The 19,136-nt window shown below is 52.6% G+C and overlaps 3 protein-coding genes across 18 annotated transcripts in view; 2 read left to right on the top strand and 1 right to left on the bottom strand.

Moving 5' to 3' along the window:
• The window catches only part of ARSH (arylsulfatase family member H), a 50,964-nt gene extending 46,646 nt beyond the window's left edge, over nucleotides 1–4,318 (bottom strand). The window contains exon 1 of the mRNA XM_027962829.3: nucleotides 3,672–4,318. The gene's annotated coding sequence lies outside the window, so the exon portion shown is untranslated. The remainder of the gene's footprint in view (nucleotides 1–3,671) is intronic.
• ARSL (arylsulfatase L) overlaps nucleotides 1–4,532 on the top strand; it is a 24,204-nt gene extending 19,672 nt beyond the window's left edge. For all 11 annotated transcript variants that reach the window (XM_060408612.1, XM_060408608.1, XM_060408617.1 and 8 more), the window contains one exon: nucleotides 176–4,532. In XM_060408612.1, the coding sequence (XP_060264595.1) occupies nucleotides 176–534 (359 nt within the window). In that variant the 3' untranslated portion in view covers nucleotides 535–4,532. The remainder of the gene's footprint in view (nucleotides 1–175) is intronic.
• Nucleotides 2,801–19,136, top strand: ARSD (arylsulfatase D). Of its 6 annotated transcripts, none has more exons than XM_060408600.1 (10): nucleotides 2,801–2,964; nucleotides 5,695–5,844; nucleotides 6,766–6,887; nucleotides 8,130–8,252; nucleotides 10,153–10,576; nucleotides 11,423–11,559; nucleotides 12,238–12,372; nucleotides 13,042–13,204; nucleotides 15,086–15,207; nucleotides 18,144–19,136. In XM_060408600.1, exons 1-10 carry the CDS (start codon nucleotides 2,801–2,803, stop codon nucleotides 18,506–18,508), a joined length of 1,905 nt encoding a protein of 634 aa, XP_060264583.1. In that variant the 3' UTR covers nucleotides 18,509–19,136. The 6 variants fall into 6 exon arrangements, with proteins under 6 accessions (XP_060264583.1, XP_060264585.1, XP_060264584.1 ...); XM_060408601.1 differs by lacking the exon at nucleotides 2,801–2,964 and adding an exon at nucleotides 3,079–3,142; XM_060408603.1 differs by lacking the exon at nucleotides 2,801–2,964 and adding an exon at nucleotides 3,079–4,903.

The following is a 19,136-nucleotide window of genomic DNA, read 5'->3' as shown; positions in this document are numbered from 1 at the left end:
ACACGGGTCTCCCGTGTTGCAGGCAGATTCTTTACCGTCTGAGCCACCAGGGAAGCCCACGCTTGGCCCATCCACCCCAAACATGCTCAGAAGACTGGCCACCGTCCGTCCTTAACCTTCAGCTAAGTCCACTAACTGAATCAGTTAAATTGACTAATTCTCGCCCTTCCTCCAGGAGGCGCAGTGTGGAAAGTCCACTTTGCCACCCCCGTCTTCCAGCCGGACGGTGCGGGCGCCTGCTATGGGCAGGCAGTGTGCCCCTGCTCAGGAGACAAGGTGACCCACCACATCCCACCGCTGCTGTTCGACCTGTCCCGAGACCCTTCCGAGGCCCACGCCCTCACGCCGGACACGGAGCCGTCGTTCCACGTGGTGGTGGAGACCGTGGCCCGGGCCGTGGAGGCCCATCGACGGACGCTGAGCCCCGTTCCGCTGCAGCTGGACGCGGCGGACAACACGTGGAAGCCGTGGCTGCAGCCGTGCTGTGGGCGGTTTCCCTTCTGCTGGTGCGATCGGGATGCGGACTCACGATAGGAGCCCAGCTGGGAATACCCGCTCACTGGGGTCAAACAAATATAAAACATCGGTGTGGAGTCAAGTCGCCTGCCTGTGTGGGCTTGAATGCTTTCACCTAGAATGCAGGCTTGGGGTTGGTGCGGGGTGGTGGGGGTGGTGGGAAGGAAAGCCTGAGATGTATGAAGAGTAACATGGAAACTCACATTGCAGCTGTGTTGTGCCAGACTCTTTGCGACCCCATGGACTGTAGCCCCACCAGGCTCCTCTGTCCATGGGATTCTCCAGGCAAGAATACAGGAGCGGCTTGCCAAGCCCTCCTCTAGGGGATCTTCCCGACCCAGAGATCCAACCGCATTGCAGGCGGATTCTTTACCAGCTGAGCCACCAGGGAAGCCCGGAGGAAACTTCCATGACCACATGTAAATTACATAAGCGATGGGGATTTGCTGTATGACTCAGGGAACTCAAGCAGGGGTTCGGTGACAACCTCGACGGGTGGGACGGGTGCAGATGGGAGCAATGGTCAAGAGGGAGGGGACGTATGTATACCTACGGCTGATTCATGTTGAGGTTTAGCAGAAGCCAACCACATTCTGTAAAGCAATGATCCTTCAATTAAAAAGATAAATCAATTAAAAAAAAGAATCCAGTACTTGTCTGTTTTGACTTTGAGAAAGACAAATATCATATATTAATGTACATAGGAGAAGGGGATGACAGAGGATGAGATGGCTGGATGGCATCACCGACTCAATGGACATAAGTCTGAGCAAACTCCGGGAGTTGGTGATGGACAGGGAGGCCTGGTGTGCTGCGGTCCACGGGGCCACAGAGAGCCGAACGCGACTGAGCGACTGAATGGAACTGAACTGAATGCACATACATGGAATCTAGAAAGAGGGTCCTGACAATCCTAACTGCAGAGCCGCAAAGGAGACGAAGACATAAAGGACAGACTTGCGGACACAGCGGGGGAAGGACAGACGGATAGGATAGCCTTGAAACCTATGTCCGATCATTCGTAAGGTAGAGAGCCAGTTGGAATTTGCCGTACGATGCTAGGAAGCCAAAGCTGGCGCTCTGTGACAACCTATAGGGGTAGGAGAGGGAGGGAAGTTCAAGAGGAAGGGGATATATGTATACCTACGGCTGATTCATGTTGATGGATGTCAAAAACCACCACAATATTGGGAAGTAATGACTCTCCAATAAAAAAGCCTCCAAAGCTAAAATATACAAATGAACTTATCTACACAACAGAAACCAGGTCTGATGCATGCATCAGGAAGACCCCCCTGGAGGAGGAAATGGAAACCCACTCCAGGATTCTTGCCTGGAGAATCTCACGGACAGAGGAGCCTGGCGGGCTACAGCCCACGGGGTCGCAAAGAGTCGGACACGACTGAGCAATGAACACACACACCCACACATAGAAACAGAAACAGGCTCACAGATGTAGAGAACAAACTCGGGGTGGACAGGCTATACTGGGAGATTGGAATTGATACATTCAGACTACGATGTATTAAATGCCTTTCTTTCTTTCTTTTTTTTTTTTTTTGCTACTCAAATATAATAGTATATTTTGAAAGGCAAAAAGAATCTAGATCTAAGTTTTTGGAAATACTATGCACATTTAGAGGAACTGTTGTTAAATGGCTTTCTCTGTGGCACTGGTGGTGAAGAACCTGCCTGCCAATGCAGGAGACGTAAAGAGACACAGGTTCTATCCCTGGGTGGGGAAGATTCCCTGGAGAAGGAAGTGGCAAGCTACTCCATCCAGGGTCGCTGCCTGGAGAGTCCCACGGACAGAGGAGCCTGGCAGGTTATACAGTCCACGGGGTCGCAAAGTGTCGGACACAACCAAAGCAATTTAGCACACGTGTATCAAACAAATAACCTGTCAGAACCTAGTGCATAGCTCAGGGAACTCTACTCAGTGCCCCGTGGCGACCTGAATGGGAAGGAAATACAAAAAAGAGTGGATCCATGCGCATGTTTGCTGATTCACTCTGCTGTACTCCTGAAACTGACACAAGATTCGTAAATCAACTCTAGTCCAATAACAGAAGAGTCTTGAGAGTCCCTTGGACTGCAAGGAGATCCAACCAGTCCATCCTAAAGGAAATCAGCCGTGAATATCCATTGGAAGGACTGTTGCTGAACCTGAAGCTCCAATATTCTGGCCACATGCTGCGAAGAGCTGACTCACTGGGAAAGACCCTGATGCTGGGAAAGACTGAAGGCGGGAGGAAAATGGGGCGACAGAAAATGAGAGGGCTGGATGGACATGAGTTTGAGCAAACTCCGGGAGCTGGTGAAGGACAGGGAAGCCCGGCAGTTCTGTCGTCCTGTGGACTCGCAAAGAGTCAGACACGACTTAGAAACAATTGCACCTCCGCTTTGGCCCGCCACCGAGAAAGCCACCCAGGAAAACCTGTTTAGAAGGTCGGTTTCGCCTGAGGCCCCAGGACTTTAAGCGGATTAGAGCGGGAGGGGGACCCCACACCCCAGATCTCGCCGCTTGGTGGGCGGAACCCAGCGCACGGGGCAAAGTTCCGCGCTCCGGGCCGCGCCCCGCCATGGCGCTCACAGCGCGGAGGAGACGCGCGGCGCACGCCGCCAGGTGCGCGGGACCCTGGGCCCCGGTGCTTCCCCGATCCTGGGGCTGGGGGCGTGGAAACAGGGCAATAGAGTAGAGAGAGGCGTCTAGGGTGATCCACCCACCCACCCACCCGAAGGCCGGCCTGCGCGTGCGCCTCGGAGTCGCCAAAACGCAGCTGGAGGCCAGCTCGCCTTCCTGGACGCCGGCGGGACCAGAGAGCTGGGTTGAGGGCGTCAGGGGGCGGCGGGGGACGGGAGGGAGCGGAAGGAAAGGGACCAGAAGGTGGGGGAGGCGGCGGGGAGGAAGGGCAGGCAGGCAGGCCACGCCCGGGTAGAGGTGGCGCAGCCCTCCCCCGCTCTCCAAAGACTTCCTGTCCCGCCCCAGAGGTCTCCTCCAGCCACTCACTAGCCTCCTTCCAGCCCTCTCGCCGCGCGCCCTCCATCCCCGAAGTAAGACACACCCCCGTTCTGCACACTGACCACCTCCCCACACACCCCACCAGCGTGGCCGTGTGCCTGAAACCCACTAGGATGCAATCGGTCTGCCCTACCTTCTGGACTCTTGGCGAGACTGTAGCCCGCCAGGCTCCTCTGTCCATGGGATGCTCCACGCAAGAAAACTGGAGTCGGTTGTCATTTCCTTCTCCAGGGGATCTTCCCGACCCAGGGATCGAACCCAGGTCTCCAAAGGGCAGGCAGATTCTTTACCTTCTGAGCCACCAGGCAAGCCCCCAGAAGAGGTGATAGGATCCTGATGTATTCCCCTTGCGTTGTTTCAGAGACAGTCCTACACTGTCAGTAACCCGCAACTGAGTCTGACGGAGTGGCTCTGGGAGCCTTCTTTCTGACATGTAACTTCAAAGGGAAGGGTGTTGTAAGCGTGAACACCAGGTAGGGCGGTGCGTTTAGCATAGAGTCCAAGAAAAAAAAAAAAAAACTGAATTGTGGCTCCTGCAGAGTTAGGGGGCAGAAAAAGCAAACTTTAGTTACAGACACGCAGAGTTCCGACCAGTTAAAGTGAAAAAAAAAAAAAAAACCCAACTAGGAACGATCAGGCCTGCTCACTGTTCACTTTGTCTTTATTCTCAGGAAAGGGAAAGAAAAACTCATCCCTCTGTTTTCCCTCACCACAACAAATTCCTCCAAGGGTAACCCCACTCCCCAAGTCTCAGGCCGCGGGCTACAGGTCCCGAAACCCGAGCGCGGCGGAAAGGCCGCCCCCAGCTTCCGGACTGCTTGGCGCGTCGGGGCCCAACACGGGGACGGTGTTGGCACCGGGAAGGCCCTTGCTGGGGACTCGGGTCCGCTGGAGCTTCTAGCGCCCAGGGCCGCAGGGCTTGGGGGGCGGGGAGAGCCTCGGTAAGTCCACCCCCAGGACCGCCCAGATCTCCGTTAGGCCGTGCACACGCCCGCGCGTCGGGGCGGCGCCCGGCACTCGCTGGCGGCGCGCCTTGCAAATCGGAGCTGTGCTGTCTAGGGGACTTTTAATCCCGTATTGATCCTGTACAAACGGAAGTCCCCAGACCACAGGTCCCCAACCCCGAGCACCGCGGAGACGCCGCCCCCGGGTCTCCGGACTGCTTGGCGCATCCGGACGCGGTCGGGGAACGTCCACCGGGACGCGATCGGAGAACGTGGATGGCACCGGGGCCCCTGTTGGGGACTCGGGGATCCGCTGGAGCGTCTAGCCTCCGAGTGCCTCTCGGTTTGGGGGGGCGGGGAGAGCCTGCCCGGGTCCACCACCCAGGACCGCCCAAACCTCGGTGGCGCGCGCGCACGCCGGGTACGCCCCCGACGCTCGCTGGCCGCGCGCTTTTCAAATCCGAGCAGTGATCATTTGATCAAAACAGCTTTGCTGTCTAGGGTACTTTTAATCCCCTATTGATCCTTTAAAAACGTTAAGTCCCCTTCTGTTCCGACCTGGCCCCGTTTCCCTCCTGGCGGAGCCTGGGCCCCCCTCACCCTGGGTTCCCCTCACCCTGGGCCCCCTGCCTCTGTGCGGAAGGCAGCTCTGAGACCCAGGGACAGGCGTGCCCGGCGTGCAGCGAGCATTAATTACCAAGCAGTGCAAGGTGGGGGGCCTGGGCGAATTCAGTGAAAGAAACTGCATTTGCGCGGGTCACGACTTTCAAAAGCAAAAACTAGTGCGTTCAAGTTCTGTGCGGCGCGTGGAATGGATTGGTCAAGCCTCGGGATAAAAATATACAAGGGCTGCAGGCCTTTCTTTGTTAAATCTTCATATAAAGGAAGAGCTTCCAGGGAGGCTCAGTGCTAAAAAATCCCTCAGCCAGTGGAGCAAGCACCGGTTCAGGCTCTGGGTGGGGGAGATCCCCTGCAGAAGGGAAGTAACAATGCATTCTGGTTATTCTTGCCTGGAGAACGCTATGGACGGAGGAGCCTGGTGGGCTCCTGTCAGCGGGGTTGCAGAGAGGCGGACTATGGACGGAGCACACGTGCAGTGGGATGCGAATGCCCTGCACCTTCCCCGCAACCTGTTTGAAAGGCTGACTTTTTCATTCCAAAGGAGACGTTTATTTCATTTTTGGCTTTCCCCCCCTTCTTTCTTCTCTCTAGGAACTCTTTAAATGTGTTGCTCATCATGTGTTTGCTTCTGAAGACTTGCGAGTTAAAATCAGCGAATACGTCTAAACCAAATATTCTGCTGATAATGGCGGACGATCTGGGCATTGGGGATCTCGGTTGCTATGGAAACAACACACTAAGGTACCTCGAGCTGGGGATAGGGGGAGCCGGGAGGCAGTTCTCGGGGTGTGTGTGTGCGTGTTTGGATGAATGAAGCAGACTTCAAATCTGCCCGAAGAAATTAGGAAATTCCTTAAGGCATCAAATTTCCACAGCGAAAGTTATTTTTGGAGCAAAAGTGAGTTATCAACCTTTCTGAGGGGAAGAAGAGAGCACAAGGGACTTCAGAGGGAAAGAAGGAGAGTTAGAGGGAAATCTGAGACTAGGAAGGTGAGAAGAATTCTTAAGATCAGGCCAGTGATTCTGAAGCTCCAGTACTTTGGCCAGCCTGATGCTGAGAAAGATTGAGGGCAGGAGGAGAAGGGGGTGACAGAGGATGAGATGGTTGAATGGCATCATGGATTCGATGGACATGAGTTTGAGCAAGCTCCGGGAGATGGTGAAGGACAGGGAACCCTGGCGTGCTGCAGTCCATGGGGTCTCCAAGCGTCACACACAACTGAGCATGCACGGAAACCTTTGTTGGAGTGCGTGTGAATGATACCATCAGCCGCCACCTCTGAACAGAAGTTTTAGGAACTGCCTCTGCAGATGTGTGTGTGTGTTAGTCATTCAGTTGTGTCCGACTGTGACCGCATGGACTGCAGCCCTCCAGGCTCCTCTGTCCATGGGATTTCCCAGGCAAGGATACTGGAGTGGGTTGCCATTTCCTCCCCCAGGGGATCTTCCCTACGCAGGGATTGAACCCGGTTATACCAAATTGTAGGCAAGTTGCTTTACCATCTGAGCCACCAGGGAGGTCCTGCAGGAGGCAAAATGCAATTACATCTAAAGCAAAGGAAGTTCCTCAAATAGAGAACTCATCCGTATACCTTTCAGCATGGGGACCCCACCCAGCTCGCTCGACCCATCCTAAGGGTGACCTTTGTGTGCTTTGCCCAGGACACCGAACATCGACCGGCTGGCGGAGGAAGGCGTGAGGCTCACCCAGCACCTGGCGGCCGCCCCCCTGTGCACCCCAAGCAGGGCCGCCTTCCTCACGGGGAGACACGCCTTCAGATCAGGTGGGTGTTGTGGGGGGTGGCTGGGGAAAGGGCTGGCCTCGTCCGCCCGTTGACTATCCTTAAAAATGGGGTGGTGGCCATCTCCCGGAGTTAGCCCAAGCTCGTGTCCATTGCATCGGTACGGAGCCAAACCACTTCAGTATATTTCCCAGCGAGAACCCCATCAACTGCTGTATAAAAAGACAAGGGGACTTTGATACAAATAAAAAAAAAGGCTAACACAAAATACAAACTAAAAGAATTAGGTGGTAGGACTTCCCTGGTGTCCAGTGGTTGAGACTCCATGCTCTTCCACTGCGTGCGCCAGAGGTTCAATCCTTGGTCAGAGAACCAGAGTCCACATGTCATAACTAAGACCCTGCACAGCCAAATATATATGTATATGTATATATATCTTAAAAAAAAAAAAAAAGAATCAGGTGGTGGGAGTTCCCTGGCAGCCCAGTGGTTGGGGACTCTTTTTCCAATGCAGGGAGCATGGGTTCCATCCCCTGTCAAGGAACTAGATCCTACTTGACATGACTCAGATCCTGCACAGACAAATAAATAAATATATATTAAACAAAAAGAATCAGGTGGTGGGACTTCCCTGGTAGTCCAGTGATTGAGACTCTGAGCTTCCAGTGGAGGGGACATGGGTTCGATCCCTGGTCTGGGAACTAAGATCCTGAAAATAGCCAAAAAAGAAATCAAGGGCCAACGGTTGATAATGGTTAAAATACAGTCTGCAAATTCACTTTCCTGGAATTATGTAACTATTGTGCTCGTATGCTGCCAAGGTGCTCGGTCATCTCCAGACTCTTTGCAACCCCATGGACTGTGGCCTGCCAGGCTTCTCTGTCCATGGGATTCTCCAGGCAAGAAGACTGGAGTTGGTTGCCATTTCCTTCTCCAGGGGATCTTCCCAACCCAGGGATCGAACCCCCGTCTCCTCCACTGCAGGCAGTTTCTTTACCATCTGAGCCACCAAAAAGCTCTGTAATTACTGAGAATTCAGAAAGCTGAAAGCCTTCAAGGTAACTGATTGTATTCCGTGTTGTTTGTCCAGAATCTTTGAGTCCGTCTCGAGGTCAAGTCGCAGTTTCAGATGGTTCCTCACAGGGTCATCCGTGGTGGAGAACCTCGGTCCCCAGCGGAGACCCTCGGCCTACTTACCAGAAGTAGGGTACTTCCCGGAAGTAGGGTACTTCCGGTTGTTTACCGGAAACCAACGTTTCCTCTCGGCTCTGCTGCTCTCCGCAGGCATGGACGCCACGGATGGCTACCGGGCCCTGCAGTGGAACGCGGGTTCGGGGGGACTCCCGCAGAATGAAACCACGTTTGCGAGGATCCTTCAGCGGCAGGGGTACACCACGGGCCTCATCGGTGTGTGGTGACGCGTGTATTTTTCTGCTTTCTTTGCGTGACGGTGAAGGTCAGGGATCGCAAGACCCTATGTTCCTAGAAAACGTTCAGCTGTGAGAACCCAGACTTAGTTCCTGGTGCCTCTCATGTCTCTTGAATGGTTCACCATGTTGGAATTGAAGAGTCTTTTTTTTTTTTTTTTTAACCCAGTAATTTTATTTTCTTTTAATAATATTCATCTTTCTTTTCTTTATTTTTTTCTAGACTTTTTTTGAGGAGAGTTGTTTCACAGTGTTGTCTTGCTCTCTGCTTTACAGTGAAGTCAGTCAGCCATGAAGAATGCTCCCTCTTGAGCCTCTCGCTCGCCTCGCGCCCCCCACCCGCCTAGGTCATCCCAGAGCCCCCTGCTGAGCTGTGTGGTGGCTTCCCGCTAGCTGTCTGTTTCACACATGGCCGTGTATAGATGTCAGCGCTGCTCTCTCGGTTCGTCCCACCATCTCCTTCCCCTGTTGTGTCCACAAGTCCTTTATCCACGCTCTAGTCTTTATTCCCGCCCAGCGAATAGGTTCATCTGCTGTCTTTCTAAATTCCATACATACGTGTTAACATGGGATACTTGTTTTCTCTTTCTGACTGACTTCACTCTGTAGAGCAGGTTCTGGGTTAATCCACCCTCACCAGCAGTCACTCAAATTCATTCTTTTTTATGGCTGAGTAATATTCCTTTGTCTATACGTGCCGCATCTGTGTCCATTCATCTGTCAATGGACAGTTAGGTTCTTTCTATGTCTTGGCTATCGTAAATAGTGCTGCAGTGAGCGTTGGAGTACGTGCTGCTGCTGAGTCGCTTCGGTCGTGTCCGACTCTGCGACCCCATAGACGGCAGCCCACCAGGCTCCCCCGTCCCTGGGATTCTCCAGGCAGGAACACTGGAGTGGGTTGCCATTTCCTTCTCCAATGCATGAAAGTAAAAAGTCAAAGTGAAGTCGCTCAGTCGTGACTGACTCTTAGTGACCCCATGGACTGCAGCCTACCAGGCTCCTCCGTCCATGGGATTTTCCAGGCAAGAGTACTGGAGTGGGGCGCCATTGTCTCTTCCTGGAGTACGTGAGTTTTTTACAATTATGGTTTTCTCAGGGAGTCCTTGTAACTTTAAAATATTTCTCCATTAGCCTCTTTGCTGGAGGAGTCCATCTTTTCCTCACAGCACTGGTCAGAATGTTCTAGACATTATATTGGTTTAAATGACCACACCTCATCTCAAAACCCAGTGTTAAAACATCAGATGGTGGGACGCTTTGGAGGCGGGATCCTTCTGTATGGTTTCATTCTCCAAAATCCTCACTGCAGCCCGATGTTTTTGTTTCCTTAAATGTAAAAGGGCAGATTCCTGGGTTGGGAACCAGGACAGAGTCTTACAGGTTCTGAAGATAGCTTGTGAGTCGTGGGGCGGGGACCAAGGGAACAAGGGAAAAAATGTCACTTCTTCACATGGAATTTTGGGCACCTGTAGCCTGCCAGGCTCCTCTGTCCATGGGATTCTCCAGGAAAGAATACTGGAGTGAGTTGCCTTTTCCTATTCCAGGAGATTTCCCAAACCCAAGGATTGAACCCGCATCTCTTGTGTCTCCTGCATTGGCAGGCAGATTCGTTACCACTGAGACACCTAGGAAGCCCCTGTTGCTTTTTGGGTGTTGTTGTTCAGTCGCTCAGTCGTGTCTGACTCTCTTCGACCCCATGGACTGCCGCACGCCAGGTTTCCCTGTCCTTCACCGTCTCCGGGAGTTTGCTCAAACTCATGACCACTGAGTTGGTGATGAACCTCCCAGTTACCCTCAGAAAGAGATTTCAGGCAGAATCCCTTAGACGTATGCTGTTCTTTATGTTTCTTTTTTTTTTAAGTTCTTGCTTCTGTCTTCAGGAAAATGGCATCAGGGTATAAACTGTGCCTCGCGCAACGACCACTGCCATCACCCTCTGCACCACGGCTTTGACTATTTCTACGGCATGCCCTTCACGCTGGTCAACGACTGCCACCCAGACAGGCCCCCGGCGCTGGATGCGGGCTTGAGGGCCAAGCTGTGGCTTTCCACCCAGATCATGGCCCTGGGCGTGCTGACCGTCGTGGCCGGCAAAGCCTGCAGGCTGATCTCCGTTTCCTGGAGACTAGTCTTGAGTGTGGCCACCCTGGTCCTGCTCTTTTTCACGTCCTGGTACGCCAGCTTTGGCTTCGTCCGCCGCTGGAACTGCATCCTGATGAGAAACCATGAAGTCACTGAGCAGCCCATGGCTTTGGAAAGAGCTGCGAGCCTCGTGCTCAAGGAGGCTGTCTCCTTTCTTGCAAGGTAATGGCGCTGTTCCCTTGGAAATCAGAGGTGAGTTCTGGGTGCATCTGAGTCTGTTTATCACCGGTGGGAATCTGCCAGCTCTCCAAGCAGACGTGTGTGTGTGTGTCTTAGTCGCTCAGTCGTGTCTGACTCTTTGTGGCCCCGTGGACTGTAGCCCACCAGGCTCCTCTGTCCATGGGATTCTCCGCATGGGAAGATTGGAGTGGGTTGAAACGAGCAGGTAGGTTTGAAGACTTCAACAGTTACACATGGATTGGTTTCCAAAACTCCAGTCTCTTCTTCTTGTTTTGGGCTCTGTTTTCTTTCTGTTAATATAAACGTTCTCTGTGTGCATGCTCAGTTGCTCAGTCGTGTCCGACTCTTGGCGACCCCCATGGACTGTAGCCCACCAGGCTCCTCCGTCCTGGGGATTCTCCAGGCAGGCATACTGGAGTGGGTTGCCATGCCTTGCTCCAGGGGATCTTCTCAACCCAGGGATATGAACCCGGGTCTCTTGCATTGGCAGCTGGATTCTTTACCACTGAGCCACTTGGGATGTCTAGAATATTGTGCAGCACCTTACAAGAGTAAGGGGGCTATGTGTGCTGACACGGAAATGTAGCTGACACGACCCTATGGGGCGTTCCTGGGACAGACCCCCTCCCCCTGTCCTCTGCTGCAGCTCCTGTCTGAAGTATGTAGATCATAGTATCTGATACAGACTTCTTCAGTTGTTTTACAGATGCTAAAACCCCCAGCAAACAGATGTAAATTACTTGATGCCCACGAGCCTTCAGTCTCTAGTTTGAAATCCTGGATCATAGAGATGCTCTTGCAACCAAAGGATGTTTTTTCTCCTTTCAGAAATAAGCACGGTCCTTTCCTGCTCTTTGTGTCTCTGCTGCATGTCCATGTCCCCCTGGTGACCACAGAAAGGTTCCTTGGGAAAAGTCAGCACGGCTTGTACGGCGACAACGTGGAGGAGATGGACTGGCTCGTGGGTAAGTCAGCCCACGGCCAGGCTTCATTAGTTCCTGGCCTTCCCTTGATGGCGGGGTGACACGTGGGTGACCTCCCCAGGAGCCAGCCTCGGTAAAGAATCAAAGACGAAGAGGAAGGTTCTCCCATGTCATCCGCAGATTCCTTCTGTCTTTCCTATTTCTTTTGTCTACTTTTGCACAAAGGCGTCCTGCTAAAGTCTGTGATTGAACGCTGTCACGACAGGACTTCCCAAGCAGTCCAGTGGTTACCACTTCACCTTCCAATGCAGGGGGTGTGGGTTCGATCCCTGGTCGGGGAGCTGAGATCCCACATGCCTTGTGGCCAAAAAACCAAACATACAACAGAAACCGTATTGTAGTACATTTGATAAAGAGCTTAAAAATTAAATGTTAGTCGCTCAGTCGTGTCCGACTCTTTGCGACCCCGTGGACTGCAGTCCATCAGCTCCTCTGTCCATGGGATGGATTCTCCAGGCAAGAACGCTGGAGTAGGTTACCGTGCCCTCCTCCAGGGGATCTTCCCAACCCAGGGATCGAACCCACATCGCCTGCGTCGGCAGGTGGGTGGGTTCTTTCACTACTGAGCCACCTGGGAAACCCTCAGAAAGGAGATGTTGGGTTGAATTCTCAGATGCTGTTTCATTCACGTCGCCCTGAAATGCCGCGTCTTTCCTAAAGGGGAGATTCTGAACGCCGTTGAAACGCACGGCCTGAAAAACACGACTTTCACGTACTTCACCTCTGATCATGGGGGACACTTGGAGGCGAGAGACGGACACGTCCAACTGGGCGGGTGGAATGGAATTTACAGAGGTAAGGCCCGTGGGCATTGGGGTTCCAGGGTAAAATCTCTTTACATTGGTACTTTTAAATATCCGACATGAGGGACTTCCCTGGTGCACTGGTTAAGACTCTGCACTTCCATTGCAGGGTGCACGGGTTCGATCCCTGGTCAGGGAACTAAGATCCCACATGCCTTTCAGCATGGCCAAAAATTTTTTAAAAATAAAATGAATAAAATAAAATTTGATACAGTTCATCTGAACTATTCTGGAGAAGGAAATGGCAACCCACTCCAGCGTTCTCGCCTGGAGAATCCCGTGGCCAGAGGAGCCTTGTGGGCTACAGACTACGTGTGTGTGGTCAGTCACTCTGTCGTGTCTGACTCTTTGCAACCCCACAGACTGTAGCCTGCCAGGCTCCTCTGTCCATGGGATGCTCTAGGTAAGGATACTGGAATGGGTCGCCTGGCCCTCCTCCAGGGGATCTTCCCAACCCAGGGATCGAGCCAGCATCTCATAGACCCCCTGCACTGGCAGGTGGGTGCTTTACCACTAGCGCCGGTGGGCTACAGCGATGGGGTGGCCAAGAGTCGGACGCCACTGAGCGACCGAGCATACACACTGGATACAGACCCACACAAGTACATCCGGGTGTGGCTGGAGCATCTCCTGAGAAGGCAGTGGTGTCGTTCCCTTCCAGGCGGCAAAGGCATGGCCGGCTGGGAAGGCGGGATCCGGGTCCCAGGGATATTCCGGTGGCCTGGGGTCCTGCCGGCCGGCCGCGTGATCCATGAGCCCACCAGCCTGATGGACGTCTTCCCCACTGTGGTCCAGCTGGCAGGCGGCCAGGTGCCCCAGGACAGGTACACTCCTCCCTGCGTCCTGAGAGAGCCCCCTTCCCTCGTCCATATCTTTGGGGAAAATATTCCACGATAGGAGAACGTTTAAAATAGGCTCCCATGTAGGGGACAGGCTGATGTGAAATGACCGCACCCAGGAAAACAAGACTAAACGAACTGTTGGGTCCAGTGACTTGTTTTGGTCTTTTTTTCGGCAAGAGTTTATGTTACGGCATCATAATCCAGAGAAGCAATCGTCAGAATGTGACATCTCCTATTAATCTTCTGAGATGCAATCTTGCCCACGTGTTGGTGCGGCTATGAAAATTTAAAAATTTTTTTTAAGTTTATTTTATTTATATTTAGGCTGTGCCACACAGCACGTGGGATCTTAGTTCCCGGACCAGGGATTGAACCTGTGTCCTTCCTGCACTGAAAGTTCAGCGTCTTAACCTTGCTGGACCACCAGGGAAGTCCCTTGAAAATGTGATTGAAAAATGATTATGTACCTCGATACACACCCAAAAAGTCCCTCTCATACATGAGAAGAAATAGAAGGAAATATTTTGATACAAGATTGGATTTTACTTCCTTTAGGATAACCAATAAGGGACTTCCTTAGATCTCCAGTGGTTAGGAATCCATGTTTCCACTCACAGTGGGTATGGGTTCGATCCCTGCTTGGGGAATGAGGATTCTACCTGTCACCCTCCCCCCCCCAAAAAAAAAAGCCTGAAAAAAAAGGTTACCAATAAATATTTGTGTGTGATGGATAATAATATAAGGTACTTTACCCCTAGTTCTTACTGCAAAAAAAAAGCCATCTTATTAATTTTTTAGTTTAATAGTATTTGTAGTTCAGCAGATTTCTCTGGAGAGAGAGAGCCAGCAGTACATGTGTAGGGGTGTGTGTGTGTGTGTGTGTGTAAGTGAGAAGGGCTCCACTAGTGACTCAGATGGTAAGGAGTGCCTGCCTGCAATGCAGGAGACCCAGGTTCGATCCCTGGGTGGGAAAGATCCCCTGGAGGAGGACATGGCAACTCACTCCAGTCTTCTTGCCTGGAGAATCCCACGGACAGAGGAGCCTGGCAGGCTATAGTCTGTGGGGTCAAAATAAGACATTTATTATAAGGAATTGGCTCACACAGTGGTAGAGACTGGCAAATTGAAATTTGATGTTGGGAAGGCTGCACCGCAAATTCAGGAGTATTTCTGTATCATTGTGTTGAGAGAGAGTTTTCTTTTCTCCAGCAAACCTCAGATTTGTTCTTGACAGCCTTCAACTGATCAGACCAGACTCACCCTCCTAACCCCAGGGCAATGTGCTTTACTCAAAGCTTTGCTATTTAGAGATGTTAACCTCATCTACTATATATAAAATAGATAACCAACAAGGCCTTGCTGTACTGCACAGGGAACTCTGCTCAATGCTCTGTAATCACCTAAATAGGAAAAGAATTTGAAAAAGAATACATACATGCTTTACGTATCACTGATTCATTTTGCCATATACCTACAACTATCATAACGTTGTTCATCAACTATACTCTAATAGAAAATAAAAATTCAAAAATATATAGATAAAATGAAAAATATAAATAAAAGGTTTCTGCTGCCCTAGACTTCAGCCTAGGGGCACAGGCAGCCCAGCTGGAATTTAAGAAGGCTTGGTGTTAATATCTGCGGTCAGCGTGGTGTGTGTTGTTATGTCTGGGTATGTCTGTGTGTCTTCTATGTGTGACGTGCTACACACCGTCTGGGCAGCCCTGGGGAGACGAGGCGTGTCTGATCCACTGTGTGTTACCTGGGGTCCTGGCAGTCTTGAGGTTTCGAAGGTCCCAGGTCCACAGTGCAGCCCGCATAGCCTCAGTCTCAGTCCCTCCCGTGGCCTCTTCCTTGAATCAGGGTCATTGACGGCCGGAGCCTGCTGCCCCTGCTGAGGGGAGATGCTGAGCACTCGGCACACGAGTTCCTGTTTCATTACTGCGGGCAGTATCTCCACGCCGCCCGCTGGCACGACAAGGACAGTGAGTACTCGCCTCCCCACGACTCGGCGGGTGCTGGTCTCCATCAGGGTCCTCCAGGGAAATGGAACCTAGAGGGTGTGTGGGTGCCCGGGTGGATGGGTGGATGCATGGGTGGGTGGATGGATAGATGATGGCTGGGTGACGGATGATGAATGGATGGGTGGGTGATGGATAGATGGATGGGTGGGTGATGGATAGATGATGGCTGGGTGATGGATGATGAATGGATGGGTGGGTGATGGATAGATGATGGCTGGGTGATGGATGATGAATGGATGGATGGGTGATGGATAGATGATGGATGGGTGATGGATGGGTGGGTGATGGGTGATGGATGGATGATGGATGGGTGATGGATGGGTGGGTGATGGGTGATGGATGGATGATGGATGGGTGATGGATGGATGATGGGTGGGTGGATGGGTGATGGATGGATGATGGATGGATGGATGGATGGATGATGGGTGGGTGATGGGTGGGTGGATGGGTGGATGGATGGATGATGGGTGATGAATGGATGGATGATGAGTGGGTGGATGGATGGATGATGGATGATGAATGGATGGATGATGGATGGGTGGGTGATGGATAGATGATGGATGGGTGATGGATGGATGATGAATGATGAATGGATGGATGGGTGATGGATGGATGATGGATGGGTGGATGGATGGATGATGGATGATGAATGGATGGATGATGGGTGGGTGGATGGGTGGATGGGTGATGAATGAATGGATAGATGATGGGTGGGTGGATGGATGGATGATGGATGATGAATGGATGGATGATGAGTGGGTGGATGGATGGATGATGGATGGGTGATAGATGGATGGTGGATGATGGATGGATGGATGGGTTGATGGATGATGGATGGATCGATGATGAATGGATGGATGATGGATGGGTGGATGGGTTGATGGATGATGAATGGATGGATGGATGATGGGTGGATGATGGGTGGGTGGATGGGTGGATGGGTGATGGATGATGGATGGGTGATGGATGGATGATGGATGATGAATGGATGGATGGGTGATGGATGGATGATGGATGATGAATGGATGGATGGGTGATGGATGGATGGTGGGTGGGTGGATGGATGATGGATGATGAATGGATGGATGATGGATGGGTGGGTGGGTGATGGATGGATGATGGGTGGGTGGATGGATGATGGATGATGGATGGGTGATGGGTGGATGATGGGTGGGTGGATGGGTTGATGGATGATGGATGGGTGGATGATGGATGGGTGGATGGGTGATGGGTGGATGATGGGTGGATGATGGGTGGGTGAGTAGATGAATGGATATGTAAATGATGGCTGGATGGATGCATGGATAGATTGATGGGTGGATGGATGATGGATGGATGTGTGGATGGGTAGATGGATGAGTGGATGGACAGATCAGTAGATGAACAGGTGGATGGATGGATAGATGGGTGGATGGCTTGATGGGTGTATGGATGGTGGGTGGATGGATGGATAGACAGACTGATGGATGAACGGGTAGATAGATGGGTGGGTGATGGATGAGTCGATACATAGATGATGAATGGATGGATGGATGATGAATGGATGGATGGGTGATGGATGGATGATGGATGGGTGGATGGATGGATGATGGATGATGAATGGATGGATGATGGATGGGTGGGTGGATGGATGGATGATGGATGGATGATGGATGGGTGGGTGAATAGATGAATGGATATGTAGATGATGGCTGGGTGATGGATGATGAATGGATGGGTGGGTGATGGATAGATGATGGATGGGTGATGGATGGGTGGGTGATGGGTGATGGATGGATGATGGGTGGGTGGATGGGTGGATGGGTGAGGGATGGATGATGGATGGATGATGGATGGATGGATGGATGATGCGTGGGTGATGGGTGGGTGGATGGGTGGATGGATGGATGATGGATGGGTGGGTGATGGATAGATGATGGATGGCTGATGGATGGATGATGGATGATGAATGATGAATGGATGGATGGGTGATGGATGGATGATGGGTGGGTGGATGGATGGATGATGGATGATGGGTGGGTGGGTGGGTGACGGGTGGATGTGTGGAGGGATGGATAAGGGATGGATGTGTGGATACATAGATGATGGGTGGGTATAGATGGGTGGGTGGGTATAGGTGGGTGGGTGGATGGATGCATGGATTGATAAGTGGATGGATAGGTGGATGGATGGATGGGTGGGTGGATAGAACGGTGGTCGGTAAATGCATATATAACAGATGGAAAAGGTGACGTGATAGGTGACTAGATAGAGAAATAGATATACACAGAGATAATAGATGAAGGCGATGGCACCCCACTCCAGTACTCTTGCCTGGCAAATCCCATGGACGGCGGAGCCTGGTAGACTGCAGTCCACAGGGTCGCGAACAGTCAGACACGACTGAGTGACTTGACTTTCACTTTTCACTTTCACGCATTGGAGAAGGAAATGGGAACCCACTCCAGTGTTCTTGCCTGGAGAATCCCAGGGACGGGGGAGCCTGGTGGGCTGCTCTCTATGGGGTCGCACAGAGTCGGACACGACTGAAGGGACTTAGCAGCAGCAGCAGGTAGAATAAATAGTTACATACAGAGGGGCCTTCCTGGTGGCTCAGCTGGTAAAGAATCTGCTTCAGTGCAGGAGACCCGGGTTCAATCCCTGGGTGGGGAAGATCCCCTGGAGGAAGGCATGGCAGCCCACTCCAGTATCCTTGCCTGAATAATCCCATGGACAGAGCAGCCTGGCGGGCTGCAGTCCACGGGGTCACAAAGAGTCAGACACAGCCGCATATAGAGGACACAGCCGCATAAGAGGAAGAGACACAGGTAGAAACAGATGACAAAAGACAGAAAGGTGAGCGATGGAGATGCAGGTGTCCGCGCAGCTGACGGGGCACCGACTCCGTTTGCCCCTAGGCGGAAGGCTCTGGAAGGTCCATTACACCACGCCCCGCTTCCACCCCGAGGGCGCAGGGGCCTGCCACAGCCGCAGCGTGTGCCCCTGCTCGGGAGCCGGCGTGACCCACCACGACCCTCCCCTGCTCTTCGACCTTTCCGAGGACCCGTCCGAGGCCCGGCCCCTGTCGCCCGACGCCGGGCCCCTGTACCACGAGGCGGTGGCCCGCGTGGGCCGGGCGGTCCGGGAGCACCGCCGGTCGCTGCGCCCGGCGCCTGAGCAGCTGTCCTTCTGGAACGTGGTCTGGAAGCCGTGGCTGCAGCCCTGCTGCGGGCCGTTCCCATTCTGCGCATGCTCCCGGGACGCGGACCCCAGGGAGACCTGACCTCGCCGCTCCCCAAGTTACAGCAAGGGGTGGGCGAGCAGGCAGGGAGAACGGGACCCTTGTGTGCTGTCGGGAATGGAGAGCTGCAGCGGCCGCTGGGGGCAACGGGGTGGACGGTCCTCCAGCCACCAAAAAATGGAACTACCCTAGGATGCAGCTAGGCCAGCCCTGCGTGTGTGTCTGTCACTCAGCCATGTCTGAAGGAGTGTTTCGGGCCTGGAAAAGAAAACAACAGTTTCAAAGGTCCTTGCTGAATCATCTAACTTCGGAGAAAACAGAACTTTAGGTCCCACCCTGATGCTCCAGGCCGGTTGCATCTATCTGGGACTTATCACCCCTGTCCAGAAATCTTCCACCCCCTACACCTGCCCAGAAGACTTATCACCTCCTGTCCGGAAACCTTGCACCCCCTACACCTGCCCAGAAGACTTATCACCCCCTGCCCAACTACAAATGCCATCTCAACTAAAGAATACCCAAAACATCCCCCCTGATTAACGTTTCCTTATCGCTTCCATAAACCTCCCTATAAATACGGAGCCTCCCTGATCCCTCTCTGTGCTCAGCCTGATCTTAAGGCCAACCGTCGCCCCTCCTTGCCTGAATAAAGGTAACCTACTTCTATTGA

Source organism: Ovis aries, chromosome Y (assembly GCF_016772045.2).
Source record: "Ovis aries strain OAR_USU_Benz2616 breed Rambouillet chromosome Y, ARS-UI_Ramb_v3.0, whole genome shotgun sequence".
NCBI lineage: Eukaryota > Metazoa > Chordata > Mammalia > Artiodactyla > Bovidae > Ovis > Ovis aries.
This window is presented reverse-complemented; position numbering and strand designations above follow the sequence as displayed.

What these genes read in the sequence shown, in the direction of transcription:
- ARSD (XM_060408600.1), top strand. Translation starts at nt 2,801, where the DNA reads ATGGACATGAGTTTGAGCAAACTCCGGGAGCTGGTGAAGGACAGGGAA. An exon ending in GGAGATGGACTGGCTCGTGG is followed by an intron (nt 11,560 to 12,237) that starts GTAAGTCAGCCC and finishes TCTTTCCTAAAG; the next exon opens with GGGAGATTCTGAACGCCGTT. An exon ending in CCGCTGGCACGACAAGGACA is followed by an intron (nt 15,208 to 18,143) that starts GTGAGTACTCGC and finishes GTTTGCCCCTAG; the next exon opens with GCGGAAGGCTCTGGAAGGTC.